Source organism: Podarcis cretensis, assembly GCF_951804945.1.
Source record: "Podarcis cretensis genome assembly, chromosome: 12".
Classification (NCBI taxonomy): domain Eukaryota; kingdom Metazoa; phylum Chordata; class Lepidosauria; order Squamata; family Lacertidae; genus Podarcis; species Podarcis cretensis.
The window spans coordinates 61,761,071-61,789,050 of NC_137181.1; the positions used below are offsets into that span (position 1 = coordinate 61,761,071).

At 44.4% G+C, this 27,980-nt stretch overlaps 1 protein-coding gene across 1 annotated transcript in view; it reads left to right on the forward strand.

The window, feature by feature from the left end:
- CNTNAP2 (contactin associated protein 2) overlaps nucleotides 1–27,980 on the forward strand; it is a 1,037,318-nt gene that overhangs the window by 687,808 nt on the left and 321,530 nt on the right. Inside the window, exon 11 of the mRNA XM_079947520.1 lies at nucleotides 25,752–25,858. Within this exon, the coding sequence (XP_079803646.1) occupies nucleotides 25,752–25,858 (107 nt within the window). The remainder of the gene's footprint in view (nucleotides 1–25,751; nucleotides 25,859–27,980) is intronic.

The window sequence follows — 27,980 nt, forward strand, 5'->3', positions numbered from 1 at the left end:
TCTAACTAAGAGGAAGGTGCCTTGAGCCATGCTTGCTCTTGCATCTCAGCAGGGCAGACCCAAAAGATGTGTCCTTTCCCAAGAAGGAGGAAGAAGAAGAGGCCAGCAACCCTAAGTGTATCAGCCTAGCACCAGGGGGGAAGTCACCACAGGTCTGGCAAGACAGGACTGCTTGGCTCGATGGCCCTTGTGGTCTCTTCCAACTCTAAGATTCTATGAATCTAGGACAATCTAGGAAACTTGGAGGTCCCTCTATCTGCTCTTTCCTGCAGACACACCCACTGCCAGTCCAAGCTGAGGTGAATCCCAGCACTTCCAAGACTGTCTACAGGGGAAGGTGATTCTCGCCATGTGATTCTCCGCATCACAGTCACGCAGAATCACCCCAGCCCTTTGAACCGCTATTTGGTGAGCCAGAAAGACCATGATCTTTGGTTTGGAGGCACAAAGGGATGATTCTCTCCATGTGCAATATTTGGCAGTGGAAATAATTCGTTGGCAGCAGAGTGCAAGGGATTTGGGCTCCCCACAGCGACCACACAGGGTGTGGAAATGCCAGACTTTCCACAGTCCAAATTGTGCAATAATACAATTCATAAGAACGACTGTTATTTATGCTAGCAAGTAGAGAGACCTTTTCTGCCCTGATTCACCTTTCCTTGGTCATCTGTAAAAGTATTATTATTACCTCTCACTTACTCAGGTATTAAATAAACTATTAAAAGACATATTTTAGAGTAGAAAATGCTGTCACAAACAATGCTGGGCTGTATTATTAATTTATATTGTTTTACATTACTGTGTGCATCACCATTTCTTAGGTCATTTATTACCTCACGCACCTGTCCAAATCACATCCACAGGAGGAGATATAAGGGATTGTAAAAATTGAGGTTTTTGTTTGTTCACTCCAATCCAACACTTTGAAGAAAATCTGCCCAGAGGCAAGGGCAACAGCAACCTTTGTGAAGGTCTCTGGTAAACTATTATTTATGTGACTATTGTGAAGTTGTTCCATATTTTAAAGGGCAGTATTGCCAGATTGAGAAACACGCTTTAGGAAAATACATCAAGCATTAACCTTATTTGCCTTCCCAATGAAAGAGAAGAGGGGAGAAACAACAGCGCCAGCAAAGCGGTGACAGCACAAAAGCACATTTCTGGAACACAAAAGGCAGTGAAATGCAATTTCTGGCTCTGTGCTTTCCATCATTATTATTACTGTTGCTTAAATAACAGTAATCAATCTTTCCCACAAAACCTACCTCACACTTCCTCTAAAAGGCAGCAGCATATATACATCTAGGGGAGCTCTAAATATGACATTACTGGCACGGTAGCTGCCAAAACCAACACCCACGTGGGACAATTGTCACATTTGCACCCTGAAAGGTACAACATACCCCATGAAGTAATTGTGAATCACATACTTCACTGTTTACAAATGTGATAAATGGAGCCCCAAACCCTGGAGAAGAGTTTCCGTGGCTGCCATATCACTTGTGTCCAATCTGAATCAGAAGCCCCCTCTCCCTGTTGTCACACCTGTGTGGGGATGCATTGCATAGGCCACGCATGCACAGCCTACGTCTGAGACTCCTTGCCTCACTATTTATGGCTCCCCCAGGGGAATTTTAAGAGCTCACTGTGTGTAGCCCATTCTTTGTCAGAATTGTACTGTAGGTGGCAAGGAATAAATAGGTTTAAAAAGGAGAATCCCCTGGAAGCCAAGATCCAGGTTTGGACCAAGTACTCTTTGGTGAGAGAACCCCAGCAGAGGTTTAAAATCACAAATTATGCAGCAAAGTAAAGTGTGGAAATTTAGGCGGTTAGATCTTTAAAATATGCACTTCTAAATTCCTTGCAAAGTTCTCCTCTTCCCCTAGCACAGAAAAAGCACACTTGTTCAGCAAGTTAAAAAAGTGTTTTCTTGCAAAGTTTCCAAAGGTCAGATTCACGTGCTTCAGAATAGGTTGCACAGGCAGTAAAACTCAAAACCTCTTCAGGCAGGGAGCTTCTCAGGTAGACTGGAGGAGAACAAATGGACTTGATTACTTTCCTCCCAAAGTGAGGGGAAGTGACCTGGCTAAGCCTAGCAGGACAGCTTAGTCTATGGCATTAACCTCTCCATGCATTAACTAGACTTAATCATGCTGGTTATCCAACAAGAACAGGCCCAATAACAGTGGAATCGGGGGTAGGAGAGTGTTTGTGGCAGATTTGGTGTTGCTTCTTCCCTCCCAGGATTCAGGGGCATGCAGTGAAGTTGGCACCATTTTTCCCAATCTTTTGCAGCCAACCACACTGGATGGCCCTCTCTTAGACTTGCTGGTGCATTGAACACCTTGCAAGTTGTCACTGCCAGACTCAGTGAGGCACTGCAGAACCTGAAGTGCGGCAGACATAGAAACAGTGTGACTTAGAATTGAAGGAACAAAAGCAGTGGGTAGCAGTCATCATTCTCATCATCACCATCATGAACAAACCAAAGCTACATGGGAGTGTACCAATTTTGCAGGCCCCTATCCTCAGATCCCACTGTGAATACCAAAAAGAACTGCACAACTTGATGAAATAATTGGCTTCCTTGACCTGCCTGTCACAGCAACGTTCCCTTCAAAGAGAATAAGTCGGAGAACACGACTGGGCTTACTTCCAGCTTGTGGGCCCCTCCCTGGTTAGCCGCTGTTAGACTAAATAGGCCTTTAGTCTGATCCAATGGGACTCCTATGTTTTTGACTAATATTGAGATCAACTTTACTCAAATCATGTGAACAGAATACTGGCACTCAAAATGAAGCGTCCCACTTGCAAGCCCCTTTAGACAACTTGTGATAACTCCTCATTTGCATGTTTCTTTGAAAACATATCACAGGAGAGTGTCCTCTTCCCACCCACCCCCCACCCTGCTTCAAATGGCTCTAAATGTCTGAAATGACAGTGTGTAACAAGGCAGATTTTTGATAATGGACATCACAGTTCTTATTTCAGAAGCCCCAATTCTATCACCTTAGATGTTGGTTTCTATGAATCAAGGCATTGCAAATGAATGTAGCCCCTGTTAATAACAGAAAACAAAAGAATGGATGGTTAACAACCCTCTGGGGCCATTTGTTAAAAGGAAGAGAAATAATAACTTGCTCAGTAATGCAGCTTGCTAACCTAATTAAATGTGTCCTTAGCCCAACATCTGTCTTTGTAATGAACTCAGTGCTGTTTAATGCTGTTAGGTGCCAGCAGTATCCTTTGCCTTGTGTTTAAATGTATGTTGATAACCTGTGGATGACATTTGTAATGTAGCTGATGAAGTATCTGAATTTAATCATTTCCCTCCTGGAAAAAAGGGCTTTGTCCACTGCTATTTAAAATTCAGATGTGCTCTAGCAACCTCTGCAATCTCACGCATTATGCATGTAGCCTCCTCTTTACTAAGCACTTGAAATATTTTGGTGTCCCTATATCTAATTCAAAACATAAACAATAATAAACCAGAACATAAAAATTATTTTTCGAAATGAAACACAACCTACAGTAATATGGGAAATAATGTTTATTCTTGCATACTTCCAGTTTATATTTGAAAAGTTTCCACCTACCTTTTCTAGTTGCAAAGTGTTTGATCAGATCCTTTGATCAGATCTTATGTAACACATCAGCTTCTATACTTAGTAGAGATAAGGCATCCAGCCTGCCTTGTTGCATAGTTGTTCTCTTGGATTTGCCTCCAAAATCTATGCGCTTAACATTTTGCTCCCCCAAAACCACCCAAAGAAAAGTTTTCTCCAAAATTCTCAAGGCCTTTAAAAACCTCCATATTTGGAGGACACCCCCCACACACACACATCTGGCAACACTGTACTGAGTGCTGCTGCACTCACTCTCAGTGAACAACCAAACGGGACAACCAACATAACCAAGATATGAACGATCACTGAGCCTTGGTGGTCCCAGTGGCTGTTCACCACTTTGTTCAGCTGGAATACCATCACTTCCACTGGCCTTGTTATTTGCAGTGCTTTCTAAGGCCCATTTGACTTCACTCTCCAGGATGTCTGGCTCAAAGTCAGCAACCACACTACCTGGGGTGTACGAGACATCCATATCTTTCTGGTATAATTCCTCTGTGTATTCTTGCCACCTCTTCTTGATGTCTTCTGCTTCTGTTAGGTCCTTACTGTTAGGTCCCACGTTTGTCCTTTATTATGGCAATCTTTGAACAAAATGTTCCTTTCATATCTCCAATTTTCTTGAACAGATCTCTGGTTCTTCCCATTCTGTTGTTTTCCTCTATTTCTTTGCATTGCTCTTTTAAGAAGGCCTTCTTATCTCTCCTTGCTATTTTTTGGAAATCTGCATTCAATTTCCTGTATCTTTCTCTATCTCCCTCGCATTTTGCTTGCCTTCTGTCCCCCGCTATTTGTAAGGCCTCATTGGACAGCCACTTTGCTTTCTTGCATTTCCTTTTCATTGGGATGGTTTTCGTTGCTGCCTCCTGTATAATGTTGCGAGCCTCCATCCATAGTTCTTCAGGCACTCTGTCCACCAAATCTAAATCCTTAAACCTGTTCCTCACTTCCACTGTGTATTCATAAGGGATTTGACTTAGATTGTATCTTACCGGCCCAGTGGTTTTTCCTACTTTCTTCAGTTTAAGCTTGAATTTTGCTATAAGAAGCTGATGATCTGAGCCACAGTCAGCTCCAGGTCTTGTTTTTGCTGACTGTATAGAGCTTCTCCATCTTTGGCTGCAGAGAATATAATAATAATAATAATAATAATAATAATAATAATAATAATTTATTATTTATACCCCGCCCATCTGGCTGGGCCTCCCCAGCCACTCTGGGCGGCTTCCATAGAAAGCAAAAATACAATAAAATATCACACGTTAAAAACTTCCCTGAACAGGGCTGCCTTAAGATGTCTTCTGAATGTCAGGTAGTTGTTAATCGCTTTGACATCTGCTGGAAGGGCGTTCCACAGGGCGGGCGCCACTACCGAGAAGGCCCTCTGCCTGGTTCCCTGTAGCTTTACTTCTCGCAGTGAGGGAACCGCCAGAAGGCCCTCGGCGCTAGACCTCAGCGTCCGGGCAGAATGATGGGGGTGGAGACGCTCCTTCAGGTATACTGGACCGAGGCCGTTTAGGGCTTTAAAGGTCAGCACCAACACTTTGAATTGTGCTCGGAAACGTACTGGGAGCCAATGTAGGTCTTTCAAGACCGGTGTTATATGGTCTCGGCGGCCGCTCCCAGTCACCAGTCTAGCTGCCGCATTCTGGATTAGTTGTAGTTTCCGAGTCACCTGGATTAGTTGTAGTTTCCGAGTCAATCTGATTTCGATGCTGCCCATCTGGTGATGTCCACGTGTAGAGTCGTCTCTTGTGTTGTTGGAAAAGCGTGTTTATGATGACCAGCTTGTTCTCTTGACAGAACTCTATTAGCCTTTGCCCTGCTTCGTTTTGAACTCCAAGGCCAAACTTGCCAGTTGTTCCTTTTATCTCTTGACTCCCTACTTTAGCATTCCAATCCCCTATAATGAGAAGAACATCCTTCTTTGGTGTCACTTCTATAAGGTGTTGTAAGTCTTCATAGAATTGGTCGATTTCAGTTTCTTCAGCACCAGTAGTTGGTGCATAAACTTGGATTACTGTGATGTTAAAAGGTCTGCCTTGGATTCGTATCGAGATCATTCTATCATTTTTGAGATTGCATCCCAGTACAGCTTTTGCCACTCTTTTGTTGACTATGAGGGCCATTCCATTTCTTTTGCGGGTTTCTTGCCCACAGTAGTAAATATGATGGTCATCCGAACTGAATTCGCCCATTCCCGTCCATTTTAGTTCACTGATGTCAATATTTAATTGTCAATATTTATTCTTGCCATCTCATTTTTGACCACATCCAACTTACTCAGGTTCATGGTTCTTACATTCCAGGTTCCTATGCAATATTTTTCTTTACAGCATTGGACATTCCTTTCGCTTCCAGGCATATCCACAACTGAGCTTTCGGCTTTAGCCCAGCCGCTTCATCAGCTCTGGATCTACTTGTACTTGTCCTCCGCTCTTCCCCAGTAGCATGTTGGACGCCTTCCGACCTGAGGGGCTCATCTTCCAGCGTCATAACTTTTATATGCCTGGTTCACCAGTTACCAGATTCTAATTTTATGGTGTTCGCAAGATTAATGCATTTCATTAGTCTCTATTATTAGTGTGTGTGTGTATACACACAGTGCTTTTTTATTTAAAAAAAAATGTTTAGGGGTACCCCCATTTGACTCAAGAAAATCACCATTTTATAGTTCAAATCGGGGGAAATAAATACACTAAATGGACAAAAGTACACAGATTCACAAAATGTTTAGGGGTATGTGTATCCCTGTGTCGCCTCCAGAAAAAACAGCAGTGTGTGTGTGTGTTGTGGGAGCCTTTTTTGTGGAACCTGGTTCAGCTGTAGCTTATGGTCCATGGTAAATCCAACAATGGAAAATTCATTTGGTGCCCCTTTTCCTTGATGCTCTAAGCACACACTTATTTGTATAATGGTTAATCCAGCCATGAGTAAAGGGATACAATTATTTATAGCCACAATGCTCAATCACTTGTACCAGAGTTGCACCATAAATACTAATGGGACTACTAAGCAGTGGTTTATTTAGAAATGCAGTTCTAATAGAAAAGAGAAAAATTCACATGAATGATTAACCATAGCTAACGTTATTTGACACGTTTTCTGAATGATGTCTGCTTATACGAGTGCTGCATTGCAGATGTTTCCATCTTAGTGCCTAATTATTAAGATAATTAAAGACATGTGGTTAAATACTCATTTATGCATGTCTAGTCATGCTATTTTAATTGTCAGACATAAATAATACAGAATCGCAGCCAGTCTCTGGTTGACCTTTTATTTTGCCCTATTGACTGGATGGGTCATAATGAGATGCAACCCTGGTCACCTGCCCATCAGACAGACAGGAGGCAGTTGAGCTGCTGGGCTGGGCTGCAGATGATCCCAGTATTGCACTAAAGCAATATAGATATACATTTGAGTTGGTTCTCAAGCACAGTTGTCTTTTCCCTCCTTAACCGCTTGGCTCCTGCCCAAGAATGGCGACCACACTGCCCCCTCTGCCTCAGAACGCAGCACAATGCCTCCACTGCCTCAGCCACCAACTCCCTTAAGAATGGCCATGGCTTTTTACTCCAGTTCCCTCCCACCTTCTCATGGTGGGAACAGGCAGGCACAGTGCATCTGCGCACGCAGCGCAAGAAACTACCTGGCAGGTTGCAGTTGGTGGTTCCACCGTAAGAACCGGCCTGGGTGCTGCCAACTGCCGCTGTCCCAGCTGAGGGGAAAGAGTAAGGCCTGGTGGTTTTCCAGTGGGTGTTGGCGCCATGAGCATAAGAGGAGAAGAGGAGGAAGAGGGTGAGAAGGAGGCAGTGGGGGCACACGGAGCAGACAGAGCCCAGCCGGAGAGGTGACCAGCTGACTCGTGCAGCAGTGCAGCACCAAAAGACACGTGTCCCAATTTTCAATCACAAAATGTTGGAGGGTGTATGCATACTAGGCCATAGTCTGTCAGTACAAAAAGAAGTTGTAAGATCAGTAAGTTGTGACATCTTGGTATTTTGTTCTAGGGAACGCCTACTTAACCTCCATTAACAGAAGTGATTGTTAATGTCGTTTTCATGTGTCAGAGATCCCTGTAAGGGGCAGTGTCTCAGTAAAAAAGATGAGTTAGCATACAAAAAGAAAGAAGAGTCTTGGTATAGAGGAGGAGGAGGAGGTAAAAATAGCTTGCAATTATATCTAGCTGCCAGATATGTTATGGCTAGGCTTATCAAATCAGAACCGAATAAATCGATACATTTTCTTCTTAGGGGAGCAAATTCCGTATTTACTGCTGCTCTCCTGAAAGGTCAGGCAGCCCCGATGCGACCTTTCACAACAGGGATCATGAACGAGAAACACAGTATTGGTTGATTTCTCTGATGAGCATAATGATGGATTTGCAAACCCACTAACAGTCACTGTTGCACAAACTACAGTTGAATCAAGTCTTTAATACAATCCCAGTCCTAAATAAGAGCATTTTGCTTCCACGAAGTTCTCGGTTTTACATTACGGTAACTTACCTTTTCTTTTATATCGTCATACATGCTGTAACATTTTCTGCACATGTCGTGCATGCTTAAATCTCATTTTTTTCATATACCACAGACTTTCAATTCAAAACTAGCAATAGCTCAATTTTTTCTTTCATGATTTTATGGCTTTTCTCCTCTTCTTTAGCTTGGAATTTCAGTAATCCATTTTATCAGCAGAGCGTCCTGACTTAAACTGTAGTTTGCATTCATCTGAGAATAATGCATTCTCATGTTTGCAAGAACTGTCATTATTTTGTAACCCACCCTTGCTTTTTCGTTGAAATTTGTAGTATTTTTGTCCCAGTCCCTCATCATTCAGGGAAAACCTATTTAGCATCATTACATATTATATATATATATATTGCTGAGAATAATTTGCCTCTGTAACTGGGAAAATTGCAATATAATTTCACAGCTCTTGCTTAGACATCATTTTGGTTTGGAGCTAAAATTTCTAAGTTACATCCTTGACACTACAAATAATGGATTAGCATCACATTTAAATGTGACCCATCTTTATGAGGCTGGAGGTTCAACATAAACATTTTTAGAAGTTTATTAAATGTAAAGCTGCTTTTAACAAATAGAATTTTGTTATCTTCTAAATTTTAGGAAGGAATTTTAGGACTTATTATTTGGTACTGATGGGGAAAGTTTCAGTTAGCAATAATAGTGCCTTGGATTAACCTCATTGGCAAGTATAATATTCTAGAGCCTTTTAAATGTATTTGTGGGAGAGGGTATTTTTTTGTTGTTTCTGTCTTAGCTATTTATCTGTCCTTTTATCTTGTATTTTTATCTTGTGAACTGAACTGAGATCTTTTGATGAAGGGCAGTGTATAAATCTAATAAAATAAAATAAATGAGAAATAGCCCGTGACCACAGAACCCAGTCAGATGGGCAGGATATAAGACATAAATTATGATTATAAATTACTATAGATTCACCTTTGGATACAGAATCAATAGATAAAATATATCTCATAGTTTCCTTGTGTTTTGTTTGGAAAGCGCCTGCGGTTCAAAAAAAAAGTTCTTACAGGTGCTCTTTGTTATGCATAGCATACTTTTAACATATGCTTGTGTACATAAATAAAGAAAACAAATTAATTTTATATGATTGCACTGTCGTGCTGTAGAAACTCAGTGGGAGAAGCAAAATTGTGCTGATAAAGCTATTAGTATGTGTGTGTGTGTCTGTATGTAGGTATAAAAATAGATATAGTTGCAATTTTCAATGGTACAATTTCTTACAGATTTTACTGTGATGCTGAAATTGTGGATGGAATAAATGTAAAGTGAAAGAATGTCCCTTGCTTACCAAACATAAAATAAATTAGCAAGCTGTATTCATTGTTATCTGCACAGAAACCCTAAAAACTACTGCAGTCTTCCGGTTTTCAGCAGCTGGTATTCAGAAGCCTTGCTGCCTCCAACTGTGGAGGCACATAATTAACAGGTGGTGATGGGTTTACCAAATTTCACATTTTATTTCCACACCTGAAATATATGCAATACCATGTAGACCCCTGTCCACTTCTGAATGGGTCTTACAATGTTACCTGGTCTTATCAAGTGTCTGGTTTCTCTGATTTAATTAGCACTGTATTAATTTATTGATAAGTTCTTCATTTTTAGTGTTTGGGGATTAATTACTCCAGTCTCAAGACTCAGAAGTGGGGGGGGGCGTACATTTCTCTCTCTCTCTCTCTCTCTCTCTCTCTCTCTCACACACACACACACACACACATACTTCAGCAGTGTGATGCTTCAAGGCAATTAGTTAGAAAATGTTCAGCAGAAAATGAGTTGTTTATAGCTTACTCTACATATCTAGTTTCAGCAACTGAAAATAACTGGTGGTGAGAAAAGCATTTCATGTATAAATGGAGAACTGTAACTGAAATGCAGCCCTACAACCAGTTTGTTGGAGAATTGTTGATTTTAAACCTTATTGGTGGAGCTGGCATTGTGCTGCATTTCCTGAAAAGCGTTGGTAGATGGTGGGGCTGGCCTGCCAGAGGAGAGGCTAAACATGCATGGGAGAGGATGGCAGAGGAGGAAAGTTGACAGAGTCCCAGCTTGGTTTGGGGTGCAAGGCATCTCTCTCTTGAAAGTGATTGGCAGCAAGGGGTCATGGGGGGGCAGTATTTTTCTGTCTCCATCATAGACAGTAGCTGTGACAGGGCTTAAAAAATTATTAAGAGCTGGCAAATTGGTCTTCTAGGTGGGGTGGCACAGCTCCTGCCCCCATCACTTCTTTTTTGGCATTATTCTAGCCTTGATCCATTTCATGGTCATCCTGGAATAGGACAGTGTTGGGAACTGGCCTTTCTAGAGAGATATGCTGTCTGTCTGTCTGTCTGTCTGTCTGTCTGTCTGTCTGTCTGTCTGTCTCAGATTCTGAGGAAAGCAGAGTGGCCACAGGCAGCCCAGTCCTCCAAGCATCCTATCAGGGTAAAGCCATAGCTTGGGCAGTGGCGGATCTTGAGGTCTCACATTTCAGTAGCACCCTGTGCAAGGCCGAAATTCGATGCCCCTCCGCCTCTTGTGCTCCATCTTAAATCATAGTTGCGGCATCCCCACCAAGGCTCCGCACCCAGCACAACTGAACCAGTCTCACTTCCCTAAATCTGCCTCTGGCTCAGGCCCTGTTTGGCTAGGAAGCCAGAGTTTTATATACAGGGAACTCCCTGTTTATGCATGTGACATAGATGATGCCTTCCTGGAACAGATGGCCAAGCATGCAAAAGGAAGGGAGATAGTAGTAATGGGGGACTTCAATTACCCGGATATTTGCTGGATGTCAAACTCAGCCAAGAGCATAAGGTCAAATAGATTCCTCACTGGCCTTGCAGACAACTTCATTGTCCAGAAAGTGGGAGAAGCAACAAGAGGAACAGCCATTTTAGATCTGGTCCTAACCAATGTTGATGACCTGGTTAGTGGGGTAGAAGTGGAAGGATCATTAGGCGCGAGTGATCATGCTCTTCTGAAGTTTACTATACAGCGGAAAGGAGCAGCCAAGCATACTAGGACTCAATTTCTTGACTTTAAGAAAGCCGACTTCATAAAACTTAGGGAAGTGCTGGGTGAGATCCCATGGACAGTAATACTAAAAGGAAAGGGAGTTCATGATGGCTGGGAGTTTGTTAAGAGGGAGATAGTAAAAGCACAACTTCAGGCAATACCAGTGAGACGGAAACATGGAAGGTGCCTAAAGAAGCCAGGGTGGCTATCTAAAGAACTTTTAACTGAGTTAAGATTAAAAAAGGATGTGTACAAAAAATGGAAAAGGGGGGAAACCACCAAAGAGGAATTCAAACAAATAGCCAGCACGTGTAGACACAAAGTCAGAAAAGCTAAAGCACAGAATGAACTCAGGCTTGCTAGAGAGGTTAAAAGCAACAAAAAAGGCTTTTATGGGTATGTTCGTAGCAAAAGGAAGAACAAAGAAACAGTGGGGTCACTCAGAAGAGAAGATGGTGAAATGCAAACAGGGGACCCAGAAAGGGCTGAACTCCTCAATGCCTTCTTTGCCTCAGTCTTCTCCGATAATGAAAACAATGCCTGACCTGAAGAATTTGGAGCAAATGATTCAGCAGAGGAAACACAGCCCAGAATAACTAAGGAGATAGTACAAGAATACTTGGCTAGTCTAGATGTATTCAAGTCTCCAGGGCCAGATGAACTGCATCCAATAGTATTAAAAGAACGGGCAGATGTGATCTCAGAGCCACTGGCAGTCATCTTTGAGAATTCCTGGAGAACTGGCGAAGTCCCGGCAGACTGGAGGAGGGCAAATGTTGTCCCTATTTTCAAAAAGGGGGAAAGAGAGGACCCAAATAATTACCGCCCAGTCAGTCTGACATCAATACCGGGGAAGATTCTGGAGCAGATCATTAAGCAAACATTCTGTGAGCACCTAGAAAGGAATACTGTGATCACCAATAGTCAGCATGGATTTCTGAAAAATAAGTCATGTCAGACTAACCTGATCTCGTTTTTTGACAGAATTACACGCCTGGTAGATGAAGGGAACGCAGTGGATGTAGCCTACCTTGATTTCAGCAAGGCATTTGACAAGGTGCCCCATGATATTCTTGTAAAGAAGCTGGTAAAATGCGGTCTTGACTATGCTACCACTCAGTGGATTTGTAACTGGCTGACTGACCGAACCCAAAGGGTGCTCATCAATGGTTCCTCTTCATCCTGGAGAAGAGTGACTAGTGGGGTGCCACAGGGTTCTGTCTTGGGCCCGGTCTTATTCAACATCTTTATCAATGACTTGGATGATGGACTCAAGGGCATCCTGATCAAATTTGCAGATGACACCAAACTGGGAGGGGTGGCTAACACCCCAGAGGACAGGATCACACTTCAAAACGACCTTGACAGATTAGAGAACTGGGCCAAAACAAACAATATGAATTTTAACAGGGAGAAATGTAAAGTATTGCACTTGGGCAAAAAAAATGAGAGGCACAAATACAAGATGGGTGACACCTGGCTTGAGAGCAGTACATGTGAAAAGGATCTAGGAGTCTTGGTTGACCACAAACTTGACATGAGCCAACAGTGTGACGCGGCAGCTAAAAAAGCCAATGCAATTCTGGGCTGCATCAATAGGAGTATTGCATCTAGATCAAGGGAAGTAATAGTGCCACTGTATTCTGCTCTGGTCAGACCTCACCTGGAGTACTGTGTCCAGTTCTGGGCACCACAGTTCAAGAAGGACACGGACAAACTGGAACGTGTCCAGAGGAGGGCAACCAAAATGGTCAAAGGCCTGGAAACGATGCCTTATGAGGAACGGCTAAGGGAGCTGGGCATGTTTAGCCTGGAGAAGAGGAGGTTAAGGGGTGATATGATAGCCATGTTCAAATATATAAAAGGATGTCACATAGAGGAGGGAGAAAGGTTGTTTTCTGCTGCTCCAGAGAAGCGGACACAGAGCAATGGTTCCAAACTACAAGAAAAAAGATTCCACCTAAGCATTAGGTAGTCAGTAGCTGTGAAAGCCCCATTGGACGTTCGGGTTCCAAAGGGTTCTATAATTCTATGATTCTATGAGGAGCACTGGATTGGCTCCAGCAGAGCATCCCCCAGCCCTGGCCTTGCCGCCCCCCGCTCTGCTCCTGCCACATGCAGGGAAGCTGCCACAGTGCTGGTGCCGCAAGGGTGCTCCTCAGCTCCACAACACACCAGCTGCTACAGAGATGGACAGGGCAGTGTCTGCGCTTTTGGCAGGTTGCTGTGGAACCCTCTGAAATCATTACTGCTCCATCTTCTGGTTCCTGATCTAATCACCTGTTGAATGGCTGTGAAGAACCTTGAGATTTTAACTGTCCTTTGCAGGTAGTACTTTAAACTCCACCTAGCTCTGAACAGCCTTTCTATTTCTCCTGCTGTTCTCCCCCCCCCCCCCCAAAAAAAAAGTTGAAATAGTCACAACACAGTCTGCTCAGAAGCATCTCTTCACTCCCCTGTCTCTGGGACAAGATTCATAGTTAACCATTCATTTGTCATTTTGTTATACTTTCTCAAAAATACTCTGTTTCTGGAAAGCTCTGGTCCCTTTTGTTCCTCTAGATATCTCACATTGGCATAGAAATGCCCATATGTGTCTTTTGGTGAATGTGCTAGTTTCTGGGACAGCTGTACCAGACAAATAGTAGCCTGTCCTTCAACAGAATAGAGCTGCAGCTGCAGTACAAAACAGCCCCCAACACATTTGAGCTCAGTTCCCTGGAGTTGTTTTTGTTCCAGAAGGCCTTATTCCCTGAACATGGAGACCTCATCTGCAAGTGTGGCTCCGTGGGCATGTCCTGAGAAAATATGATACTAAAATGTTCCATAAAATGAAAAGTAATATTTGATAAAGCTGATGGAATAAACTTGGTGAGAGAAGAAATTGTGTAAATAAGAAATCTGTAGATAATAATCTCATCAAACAACATAAAAAGATGTTCACCTGGCATCTCCCCTGTGACCTCACATTTAACAAATCACTCAAAATGCAGAGGGTGGAGTTAAAAATCAACTTCCTGCTTCAGTTTTAAGTAATTCACCAGATATATTGCGACTCCAGGCAAGATGTAATGGAACTTATTTTGTATTACAGTGGTACCTCGGGTTACATACGCTTCAGGTTACAGACTCCGCTAACCCAGAAATAGTGCTTCAGGTTAAGAACTTTGCTTCAGGATGAGAACAGAAATCGTGCTCCGGCGGCGCGGCGGCAGCAGGAGGCCCTATTAGCTAAAGTGGTGCTTCAGGTTAAGAACAGTTTCAGGTTAAGAACTGACCTCCGGAACGAATTAAGTACTTAACCTGAGTACCACTGTATATCCAATGAATCTCTGCTAGAGCTGCCTTAGGGCTTCTCCACCCTTCTTTTCTCCCATTACTTCCCCCCAGGAAAACTGTTCTTTAGTGCTCAGTCAGAGCAAACAGCAATCAGGTTTTCTACAGTTTGACGTTTGTTCCAGTTTAGAGCTAAAGAGTGGAGTTTCCTGGGAAAGGCGCAGAGCAAGGGGAAAACCACTTGGACTCATGCCTAGAAAGGTTGGGGCAAGCAGGAAACTGCCTGGACCTCTGCTTGCTAGGCACGGGACCAGCAGAAGTGGGGTGAGCCCTTAGACAGCAACCAGGGCACAATTTTAGCAACAAAAATGTTTTTGTTGGCTCCAACAAATGACAACAAAGTGTCTATAGCCCCAAGCGAATGGGCAGGTAAAAATTTAATTGCCTCAAAATGAGTTACCATAGAGTATTTTCACAAAAACCAAGTCCTAAGTATTTAAATGAATGACACTACTAGATTGTATAGCCACCTGGGACCTATTTTTCCTCATAATAGACCCATTTTTCTATGTACCGTAGTTTTGATGAACCCACATTTTTGCAAGCAATTTAATATAACACATTATTATATCTTATTTCAATGAACATGTGCATATGTATGAATATATTGTTGGCTATTTGCAGTTTAGTAGCGCTGCAGAGAGCTTGCTGGGGAGACCACGCATTAAAAAGGGACTCAAAAATAACTTAAACAAGGTTTTAGTTACAAAAACAAAAACTCCATTTACACTAAATACATCAACAACCATGACCCAACCACCAACCCATCCCCCAGGGTAATGGGAGAGCTAGGTGCTGCTCCTTATATACTACACCCAAATGCTGACACAGCTTAATCAATACAACTGAGCAGCACCTGCTATGTTTCACAGCTGTAAAGCTGGGTCTTGTTATTTTGCTCTGGCCCTTGCTCTGGCCCCGTAAAGACATGCACATCGGGTGGAACAATGATGAACCTTTACATTTAAAGAAACCATTCAACATATTTAACATGTATATATTATATTTTATAAAAGCATATGTTTATATTTTATTGAATATATCATATGCATATATTATACATTATATTATATGCATACAATACCACCAAGTAAATGAATTTTTGTACATCTGTGAATTTTGTGGGATTGCCATGTGGGAAGCACAAATGGAGCCGGTTCATCTTCAGGCAAACTTAATCAGATCTCTCCACCATTCCGGCCTGGGGCTTTGCCGCAAGCAAACCTCTTTAATAAGACTTGCTGCTCATGTGTAGACTATTTTTCACAAGTCAAACAATTGTGTTTACTTCATAATTAAACTTGCATACATTACATATTGCAGCAATGGGTGGATCTTATAGAATTCTATGCTGGCCCCAGTCAAGCAACTAGTGGCTTCTTGTCACAGAGTACTGCAGAAGTCTGCACCTCAGATATAAATTGTGTTTACTTCATAATTAAACTTGCATACATTGCATATTGCAGCAATGGGTGGATCTTATAGAATTCTATGCTGGCCCCAGTCAAGCAACTAATGGCTTCTTGTCACAGAGTACTGCAGAAGTCTGCACCTCAGATATAAATTGCACCACAAGATGTGGTGATGGTCACCAACTGTGATGGCTTTAAAAGGGAATTTGGCATCTTCATGCAGGAGGAGGTTGTTGGTGGCTACAAGCCATGAGGCACCATTCTGTGGGGGCAAGAGTGGGAAAGGGCAATTGCCCTCGTGGGTTGATGGTGGCTTCCCCAAAGGTGACCAGTCCTAGACTAAAGGAATCTTTGGTCTGATGGAGCCAGGCTCTTCTTAAGTTCTTGAATCTTGTCCCTTACGGCTGTTGTTTTGGCTGCCAATTCTTGAGCAGCACCTCCTCATCCTTGTCATTCCATCTTCTCCCCATGGTTACAACCTTTTATTCCCCCTCCCCAAATCTTCCATTGCACCCTTAGTGTCTGTCATGGTTAAACTAGCTTACCAGTTCAGTTATTATTATTATTATTATTATTATTATTATTATTATTATTATTCAGTCTCAAATCTACCATTCTTAGGCAAGGTGATTGAGCACGTGGTTGCTGAACAACTCCAAGCACGCCTGAAAAAAGCGGACCATTTGGATCCCTTCCAACCGGGATTCAGGCCTCACCATGGGACTGAAACTGCCTTAGTCGCGCTGCTTGATGATCTCCGGCGGGCTAGGGGCAAAGGTGAGAGCTGTTTCCTAGTTCTGCTGGATCTCTCAGCGGCTTTTGACACCATCAACCATAACATCCTTCGGGACTGTCTAGAGGGGCTGGGAGCTGGGGGCACTGTTATACGGTGGTTCCGCTCCTTTCTCCTGGGCTGTGTCCAGAAAGAGGTGTTGGGGGATGAGTGTTCAGACCCCTGGGATCTCACCTGTAGGGTGACTCAGGGTTCCGTCCTCTCCCCCATGCTTTTTAATATCTATATGAAGCCGCTGGGAGGGATCATCAGGGGGTTTGAGCTGGGTGTTGATCAGTATGCAGATGACACCCAGCTCTACCTCTCCTTTAAATCAGAACCAGTGAAGGCGGTGAAGGTCCTGTGTGAGTGTTTGGAGGCGGTTGGAGGATGGATGGTGGCTAACAGATTGAGGTTGAATCCTGACAAGACAGAAGTACTGTTTTTAGGGGACAAGGGGCGGGCGGGGGGGGGGACTCCCTGGTCCTGAATGGGGTAACTGTGCCCCTGAAGGACCAGGTGCACAGCCTGGGAGTCATTTTGGACTCACAGCTGCCCATGGAGGTCAGGTTAATTCTGTGTCCAGAGCGGCTGTCTACCTGCTCCACCTGGTACGCAGGCTAAGACCCTACCTGAAGGCAGCCCTGTTCAGGGAAGTTTTTAATATTTAATGCTATACTGTTTTTAACACTTGATTGGGAGCTGCCCAGAGTGGCTGGGGAAACTCAGCCAGATGGGCAGGGTATAAATAATAAATTATTACTTATACCCCGCCCATCTGGCTGGGCCTCCCCAGCCACTCTAGGCGGCTTCCAACAGGATATTTAAAACACAATAAAACATCAAACATTAAAAACTTCCCTAAATAGTGCTGCCATCTAAAAGTCAGATATTTCCTTGACATCTGATATGAGGACACTCCACAGGGCAGGCGCCACTACCAAGAAAGCCCTCTATCTGGCTCCCTGTAACCTCGCTTCTTGCAGTGAGGGAACCGCCAGAAGGCCCTCAATGTCCAGTGTCCTCAGGGTAAAGGATTATTGGCCTGGTTTATCAGGGAGCAGTCACAGAGTATGCTCAAATGGTTCAGTAAGTTATCGTTCACCAGTGCAAGAAACACTCAGTTTTCAGGAAACAGCAGACAAAGGGGAGGGAAGGAGGAAGGGCAGGAAAAGAGGTGGATGCCTCATAGCTGTTTGTGATGAAGTAGAGGAGGGAGGCTGTGAGATGGTGAGATGCTGCTGTGTTTATGTTAATTCACTGGTCATTTGATCTGTCAATTCCGTAGCTGTTTTCATAACTTCATGGCCATTTCATTCCTGCGAATTTTGTGACTGGTTTTATATCCCATAGTTACTTTCATATCATCTTGTATTGGGCGCAATTCCCCCCCCCCCCAAATGTGCTCGTTGTTTATGGTACTTAACTCACCTTCTTCAGGTACCTCTGTGTGTGTGTGTTTGTAATTTTCAAGCAGATATGTTTTGTTCTCCTCATTTTTAAACTTACTCTCACACAAGAATCAAACCTGTCCAAACTTTATTGTGCTTGAACAGCAATGAACAGCTTTAGTAATAAATAAATTTCCTCCCATCCCCATATCCCATCCCTCTCAGACTCACCTGCACGTCTGCAATCCTGACCATGTCTGTTCTCAAGTAAGTCCCATTCAGTTCAATAGGACTTACTTCCAGCCCTGTCAGTCTGATGTGGAAGCACAGGAACTAAAGGGAAAGAAAGAGTTGTGTGTGCCAGCTCACTCTTCAATCCTAACCAGGTCAGCTCCGAAGTCTGACTGAGTTCAGGTGGGCAGAGTGAGGACAGGAGTGCCGCTTCCCTTTCCGAGAAAGGTAGGGAGAGGGGAAGGCATTGAAGAGAGGAAGGGGGAGGCTTGGGCCAGTTGAAGGAAGGCAGAAGGAGACGGGGAACCAGAAAACTAGTGAAGGGAAGGTGGGGGAAGACTAGGAATCTGAAAGCTCTATCTCTGCTCTTTCTGTCTGCCCCAGGCAGTCCCAGAGAGAGAGGCTGATGAATGGCTGCATCAGCAAAGACAAAGATGGTTTGGTTAGCATCAGCAGCTTCCCTTTTCCCCAACCCACCTTGGCGTCTTTAGCACCCAGCCTGATGAAGAGCTCTGAGCAACTCTAAAGCAACTCCCCCTCCCCCCCCCCCAGCATGCACTACAGCAATAAAATAGGAGACACACAAGGCAAAGGCAGACAAGGAAGACAAAATGGATTGGCTAATCAGCACCCCATGGAGAAGTTCAAAGGAAAGGTGGAGAGATTTCAGCAGCTCTTCAGATCAGATTTAACATAAAAAATACTACATTTCAAGGCAAAGCATGCAGTCATCAAACACTAACAGATTTGGGGGGGGGGGTAAAAAGAAAAGCGGGGGAGGAAAAAAGATCAGATCATTCACTAAAGCAATGACTGCTTCAGTAAGGTGTCATAGGGACTTTACTGTGCAATATTTCAGTATAAAGTTTGAAAATAGGGAATATCACCATCAACCCTAGTACTGACACCTGATGGTGATGGACCCACCACCAACCCATATCTCCTTGTCCCAACTTCACTTTGCGATGGATGACTGCAAGCCACCTACCTGCCTTTTAAAACATCCAGTAATTCCCAGCATGTGCCCAATGCAGGAAAACTCTGCGGAAGCCTTGAAGAAAACATTGCATGGCAGCTGCCTCACAGTTGCCTCTTGCAGATTGTGCCCCCCCCCCCCCCGTAACACTGCTTCTGCCATCCCCTCTGAGGTCAAAAAGAGGGGCAGTGGGGTCTGGAGCCCCACCTGGTGGCACTGCTTTGAGGACCCTTGAAGATTCAGCCTGCTCTGATATAATGTAGGGATGTGTGGGCTTCTCATCTTCTGCTCCTTTTCCCCTCCTCCCCTCCTCCCGCCAAGCTCAACTAGGAGGAGGACATGTGTGCCAATGAACTCCTGAGCTTTGTTGAAACACAAACACACAATGTTAGTATGTGAATCAAATTCAGAAACAGATTTGGGTCAAGTCTCAATAATGGAAAACCACAGGAAAATGCATTTGGCCTTTATAGAAGCTAACGCAGCACTCAGTTTGCATCACTGAGCTACTGCAGCACTTACAGTGGGTCTGAGCAACTTGAGAGCCCCCATCAGGCCTGAGATGTCGGCAACTGTCAGAGAGGACTGAAGGAGCAGGAGGTTCCTGCTTCTAGAACCCTGGAGGCTCCTGGCACCCAGAAGTTGAACAAGCCCACTTGCCCGACTGCCATCATTCTCAAGACGCTGTACCAAGTTGTAGCTTAGCACAAAGGAGCAGGTTCCTGAAGGGACTGTGGCACAAGACAACTCTTGGTTACAGCTCGTGATCTGCCTAGAGAGATCTTACCCCCTTGCCTGGTTTGGCAATATGCTAAGCTGCACAGGGCAACAGCAAAACAACCAGGGAGGATCAAACCGGATGTGATCTCCTGTCACCTTTCTGGGAGCCTGCCCATTTGCTTCTTCACACTCGGCTGTGGTTTGGCTTAGTGTTGTTGTGTGCAACAAGACGATTGCAGCCTGATGGGTGCTTGACAACCTCCTTTGTTGGCTGCCATACACAGCTGGCAACCTTCCAGTGGCCTGGGGGGGTCACTGATTGTCCAGATAAGAGAGCTTTTAGTGGCAATATCTGCTTTGTGGAAATATATTTTCTGACAATAGGGGCAACGAGCTTTATTTGTTATCTGGCAATGCATCCATTTTCTACTCCATAGTACAGTGGTATCTCAGGTTAAGAACTTAATTTGTTCTGGAGGTCTGTTCTTAACTTGAAACTGTTCTTAACCTGAAGCACCACTTTAGCTAATGGGGCCTCCTGCTGCCACCGCGCCGCCAGAACACGATTTCTGTTCTCATCCTGAAGCAAAGTTCTTAACCCGAGGTACTATTTCTGAGTTAGCAGAGTCTGTAACCTGAAGTGTTTGTAACCTGAAGCCTCTGTAACCCGAGGTACCACTGTATTATGCATCTCAAAGAAAAATGGGAGTTGCCAACTAATTTCTGGAACAATATTTTAATCAAGGGTTTTATTGGAGGATATTCAAGCAACCCTTCCATGGCAAATAGTTACTGAGAAATGAGTGCAAAATGGCAGCCTTCTAGAGAGCCCTCTCCTTCCTCCAAGGCATTTCATTAGCTGTTAGTCAAATATATACAAGCCATATGTTGAAGGGAAAGCTAGCATTTCTTTGGCTCTGATTCAGCCATCTCTTGCAGGCTATTGTGGGGACACCAGAAGCATTCAGATAAGTATAGGTTTAATTTTTATTGCCTTCCATCTCATCATTTCCTTGATTGGTGGGAGGTCTCCTAATCGTTTCTCAATATAATGCCTCACGAGTGTGGTTCCCAAATTGTGTTGGGTGAAAAAGAAACTCAACATGAAAGGAAAATGGATCAGGAAATATAGCAACTGTACGGAGCCAGGATACAGTGAAATTTAATAAAGGGGCAACAAATTGGTTCTTTGAAATGAGGTTTCAAAGCACACTGCAACAAGAGAAAAGTAATAGTTTCCAAAGCAAAAAAGTATTATGGTAATTCCTGTTTTAAAAAGAATATTTGATAGAAAGGGGACCAGTCAAACTTGAATGTTTGAAATCTCATTTTGTTGATCTTAAGAAATAAATATATGTCCTCCTGTAATTTTTCCATTTTGTATTCATGTCTGTTCTTCCTTTTCTTGTGCATTACCTCAACATGCTGACAAGAGGTATTTGCTAGAATGTACAGAAGGGGGGTATAGAAAGTTATAGTGGTTAGAAGTTGCTATAAGTTTTTTATGATATTTTTAGTCAGTGCTATTTCTCTAGAAAATGAGGTGCCAGAACTCGCCCTGAACGCCTCTCTTCTAATGGCAATGGAGCCCTTCTGAGACATGCTGGAACTGAGTTCCAGTGAGTTCCAGCTGGAAAAGCCCTGTTTTTAGTGATGGGCAAACTCAACTCAGGCATAGTTCTGTATTTTTTAGCTTTCTCAGTGAGCATTCAGGAAAAAAGCTTAACTATTTCTGAGGCTTCAACCCCAACTCCTAATGCTGGGGCATGAGCAATATTGCAAAGTATATGCACCATACTGTATTGCCTCCTGGGAATTGCAGTTCCCAGAACCAGGCATGGCTGATCTCTGCTAGAGAAATCTTAGGGTTTATCCACCCTTCTCTTATACCATTGCTTTCTCCTGGGGAAAACTGCTCTATAGTGTTCAGACAATAGTGTTCTATAGTCTATAGTGTTCAGACAGGAATTCAGGGTTTCTCCAGATTGATGTTTGCTCCGATTTAGCACTAAAGAGTGGGTTTTCTCTGGGAAAGGAGTGGAGCAAGGGGCAAAACATTCAGAACCTGTGCCTAGAAAGTGCAGGTCAAGTGGAAAACCACTCAGACTCCTGCGGTCTAGGCACCGGCAAGCAGAAGTGTGGGAAAGCTCTTCCACACCAAAAACAAAAGCATCTGGAAGCAAGAGAGCCTTATGATGGGTCAGCAGCAACAGTTGCAAGAAACAATGAGAAAGTTGTCGCAAGAGAATGCAGATATCCACCCAGTAAATGGCTATCTGGTGAACTGATCTGCTTATGGGCTTCAGAACAGTCAATAAGAGTTTCATTAGAAGTAAGGGGGGAATATTCATGAATACTGGTGCCTACAATGACCAAGCAGATGGCTTTTTAATAATAATAATAATAATAATAATAATAATAATAAATTTTATTTATATCCCGCCCTCCCCAGCTGAAGCCGGGCTCAGGGCGGCTAACAACACTAAAACAGTGCAACATTATAAAAACATTATAAAAATTAATTAAAATCAAAATTGATGGCAACCATAAACTAAAGTTTTGTAAAGATTGCCAAAGGAGGGAATCAGGCTGCGCCCTGACCAAAGGCCTGGTGGAACAGCTCTGTCTTGAAGGCCCTGCGGAAAGATGTCAAGTCCTGCAGGGCCCTTGTCTCTTGTGACAGAGCGTTCCACCAGGTTGGAGCCGCAGCCGAAAAAGCCCTAGCTCTAGTTGAGGCCAGCCTAACCTCTCTATGGCCTGGGACCTTCAAGGTGTTTTTATTTGAAGACCGTAAGTTCCTCTGTGGGGCATATCAGGAGAGGCGGTCCCGTAGGTACGAGGGTCCTAGGCCGTATAGGGCTTTAAAGGTTAAAACTAGCACCTTAAACCTGACCCTGTACTCCACCGGGAGCCAGTGCAGCTGGTATAGCACCGGATGAATGTGATCTCGCAGCGAAGACCCCGTAAGGAGTCTCGCTGCGGCATTCTGCACCCGCTGGAGTTTCTGGGTCAGTCTCAAGGGCAGCCCCACGTAGAGCAAGTTACAATAATCCAGTCTGGAGGTGACCGTCGCGTGGATCACAGTGGCTAGGTCAGGGCGAGAGAGGTAAGGAGCCAACTGCTTAGCTTGGCGGAGATGAAAAAATGCCGCCTTTGTTATAGCTGCAATCTGCGCCTCCATGGAGAGGGAGGTATCGAAGATTACACCCAAACTCTTACCGGATGGTGCTGGCACTAATTGCACCCCCGCAAGAGATGGGAGTTGCCCCCTCAATCCCATATCGTCCCGTCCCAGCCAGAGGACCTCTGTCTTTGAAGGATTTAACTTCAACTGGCTTCCACGTAACCATCCAGCCACAGCTTCCAAGCATCTGATCAGTGTGTCTGGGGCCGAGTCAGGATGGCCATCCATCAACAGATAGAGTTGGGTGTCATCAGCATACTGATGGCAGCCCAGCCCAAAACTCCAGACAAGCTGGGTGAGGGGGCGCATAAAGATGTTAAAAAGCATCGGGGAGAGTATCGCACCCTGGGGCACTCCACACACCAAGGAGTGGCGGGATGACAATTCCCCCCCCCAAGCGCCACCCTCTGTCCCCGACCAGAGAGAAACGAGCTCAACCATTGAAGGACTGTGCCCTGGATCCCCACGTCGGCAAGGCGGTGGTCCAGGAGTTCGTGATCGACCATGTCGAAGGCTGCTGACAGGTCTAGAAGAATCAGCAGCCCCGACCCGCCTCGATCCAGCTGCCTGCGGAGATAATCTATTAGGGCGACCAGAGCCGTCTCGGTCCCATGACCAGTGCGGAAGCCAGACTGGAATGGATCCAGAGCCGATGTTTCATCCAGAAACCTACCAAGCTGTTCAGCAACCGCTCTCTCAATCACCTTACCCAGGAATGGAAGATTTGAGACCGGGTGGTAATTGGATAGATCTAAGGGATCTAATGATGTTTTCTTTAAAAGCGGGCGCACCACTGCCTCCTTCAGTTCCCCTGGGAATGTCCCAGTGCCAAGGGACAAATTGATGATATCCCCCAGGGGGAATAATATCAGATTAATCATAGAACGTGTCATCAAGCAAAGTAAGGGGCTAACATTAAAGAATACACATTTTCCCAGTTTATAACGCACAGCTTCTGGCTCAGAATATAAAACAAGATTCTTCACATCCACATTGAATGGGCAGGTGCATGTGGGCTCATGCACAAAAGTTATTGAATAGATAATTGCAAACTTTAATAATATCCCCGGGGAGTGTGCTTTATTCTTCCTGAAATCCCGAGGCACTTAATTCTCAATACTAGATGTAGAAGTCCAGTCCAGAGACTTTGGTCCTCGGCACCATCACCCGTGGGAGTGCAGCACAGAAGCAGTGCAGATGAAAGCTGGGGAGTAGACTAAAATAATGTCCCAAACCTCCCCTTGCTGCCACCAGCTTGAGAAGGAAAAGTAGAGGAGAATCCACTCCCAGGGAGGTCCAACAGCATCTGGAGGACCGCAGGTCCCCACTTTTTGACCTCCAGTATCAGCACGGCTCTGAAGACCAGGTGCTCTGAAAACCCAGGTATCACAAGTGGGACATTGAGCTCCTGTCATGCCCAGAGACATCCATTTGGCCACCATGAGAATGGAATGCCAGATCAGGTAGGCCTTTGGTCTGATCCAACAGGACTCTTCTTGTATTCTTCATTACACAGACCCAGAGCACTGTTCTGCATGGCCTGGCAGCCTGTCCAACAGCTGGTGACTGGTGAGGGGTTGGCATGCAAAATGGAAGGAGACTTCTGAAGGCAGGTTGCCCAGGGCTACTCAAAACTTGGAGCTGGGCCTATAGATGAGGCATGCAAGGCATGCAAGATTGGGGTGTTAAATCTCTTTGTCCTCTCAGCAGCTTTCAGTACTGTTGACCACGTGATGAAGGGCAGGGTGTAAATTTATGGCCACCCTGGCTGGGAGTCCTGGAAGACCTGCTCCCTGCATTACAGGCCTTTTTCTACCAGGTCTGGGGGGCGGGGCCCAGACTGACTCCAGTTACAAAAGTGGAGACTGCTATTGGGCTCTAGTACAGTGGTACCTCAGGTTACATACACTTCAGTTACAGACTCTGCTAACCCAGAAATAGTACCTCGGGTTAAGAACTTTGCTTCAGGATGAGAACAGAAATTGTGCTCCAGCGGTGCGGCGGCAGAAGGAGGCCCCATTAGCTAAAGTGGTGCTTCAGGTTAAGAACAGTTTCAGGTTAAGAACAGACCTCCGGAATGAATCAAGTTCTTAACCTGAGGTACCACTGTATTGTTTAGGGGTTGCTGTTGGGGGTAGTTGTTGCTGTTATTATTATTTTTTATCTTTATTTTGGATCTCTTTATGATTTATGTGGAAATTGCTCACTTTGGTTCTATACTTTTTGATGTGTGAGTTATTGTTGATGACCTTGTGTTATGTTATGTGTTATCTATATTTATAAAATAGCTGATATATACTATGAGTTATGTATGTGACCTGTAAAAATGTAATGGAGATAAGAAAGTGTAGCCCATTGGTGTCGCTTTCCCTTCCCTGTTTCTGAATGGACCATGCCTTGTGCACCTGCAGCCTTCCATCATGTATTATATTAATCCACCTAAATATAACGAGGCTTAATTGCCATGCTGTGCTGTTGGGCTGTCCCGAAATGGAGCCCCTCCTTCATCCTGATGTGCTTCTTTGCCTCTCCCTCTCTCTCGCCCCCCAGGTGTGTGCCCAATCACTGTGAGCACGGAGGCAAGTGCACCCAGACGTGGGACAGCTTCTCTTGCAACTGTGATGCAACCCGATACAGTGGAGCCACGTGCCATAACTGTAAGTGATGCCTGGAGTCTCTGCTGACTTCAAGGGGTAAAATGTGCATAACGTTTCAGTTAATATCTTACCTCGTTTTCTTAATGCTAAGCATCTCAGAGAAGAAAGTTAAAACATGCATATTTTTCTTTCATTCATGAGGGGAGTATGTGTATTTGAAACATGCTCAACCAGCATAACTTTTATTATACTAAACTCATCTGATTTTGTTCCTAATGCAAAATTTCTTGTCACTTCACCAAATGAGAATGCAAAACTATCTATACAATTAACGTATTCTCTATTTTCTTGGAAAGGTTTTTAATGAAACTTTAGTGAGAGGATATAGAGAAATTCTGAGTCATCTTGCATGTCACACTTCTGATTGTTTTACTTATATATCAAATGTCTTTTTGGGAAACTGTTGCCAGATAATGAAACTTCAAAAAATTCCTTTAAAATGATATAGAATATGATAACCATATAAAAATGAAAAATGAGTCTGTAGGTTGACATTTTCATGGAATTACTGGCATGGTCTAGTCATTGTTGAAACCACTATTAAGTTAAAAGCACTAAAAATATCTCCCTCTGAAATCAGTGAAACTTAAAACTGCTTCACATTTACAAAAATGTTTCCAGTGTTATTGCATCTTAAGTGATCTTACAGTTTTCTCAAAAGAAAAAGGAAAGAATGATCTACACTTTTGGCCACAATCCAGAGCAAAACTAAACATTCTTAAGTCTATTTAGTTTAGTGGGTCTTTGTCAATTTAAACTGATTTAAAAAAAAAAATGTAAGAAAGTAAGAGTTGACACAGTCCTAAATGTGTCCAATCAGAAATAATTATATTAAATTCAGTTGACCTTACCACCAAATCAGTGGGTAAGTCTCATTGAGCTCAGTGGGAGTTGGTTTTAGGTTGGCAGGCATAGGGCGGCCCTGCAGGCCCCCCTCCTTAAGTGCATCCTGCACAGCCGCCCCATTCTAAGTGGGACGCCTGGCCTCTGATCCCAGTCCCGGGTGTCCCATTGTGGCTCCCATGCTCTGGCCGTGCCACAGCACAAGACCAAAAGACTGGCCTTTTCCTGTCCCTCCCAGCTGGCTCACACTGGTGGGGGGGTGGGCAGAAAACAGAAGCAAAACCTACCTTGTCCCTGCCCCCATGCATCAGCACTCTTCGGTCGCAGCACTTCCGGAAGCTGGTTTCTGGAAGTACACCTGAGGCGCTGGCAGCGGAGGAGGAGGAGGAGGTCTGAGGGGGGGGGGAGCAGGTGGGGGATGGGCAGGGGCAAGTGCAGAAATGGAATTTCAGCACATTTCAAATTTTACAAAGCGTGTTCTCCATCACGGAGAGCACGTGTTGCGGTTGGGGATTCCAAGACACCTTGCTGTTTCTGGGCAGATGGTTTGGCCAACTCGTAAGCAGGGGCGGGCTGTTACTGGGGGAAATTTAGATGTTGCCATTTAGTGATTGACAGCCCTATTTGTTAAATACAAGGCACGCAGCAACGGACGTCCTCTTTCGCTACGTGCTTCGGATCACCCGCCCTCCCTTCCCTAATGTTAGGCTGTTTGCTTGACCTTGCTATTGCCTGTCATGGGGTCGTCTGCTTTGGGGCAGGGGCCCGGTAGGAATTTTGCCATTTGGCTTAGTGTGTGCCACTTGGTTTTCGCCTACCGCATAGCAAATCGTCACAACCTGTAAGGTTTGCGGTTAGGCATTGGTCTTGGAATTGGTTGGTGGAGGGGCATGGATTCGGCTGTGCCTGCCCCTCCAAAATGCTGCTGCTGCTGCTGCTGAAGGGTTTTACCATTAAAGGAACCCAGGGGCTCCCCCATGCTTTTGTCCGAAACCCCCTGGCAAGGGGCTAGGGCCACGCAAGCCCCTGGGAGCATGCTGGGGAGAGGTGAGGCATGGTTCCCAGTCCCGTCTCTCTCCCCAGGTGACTTACCCTTGCTGACTTCGCGGGGGGTGCAAATGTCAGAGCTGTCCCCGTGCGGGGGCAGTTAGTGCTACCAATGCCTAAGCAACCACTCACATGGCTGTATCTGAATAAACTTGTGGCCAAAATTATGCCAAAAAAATTAAACAAAAATTAAGTGTCAATTGTGTTTTCCTTTGGGGTGTATTGGGGACCT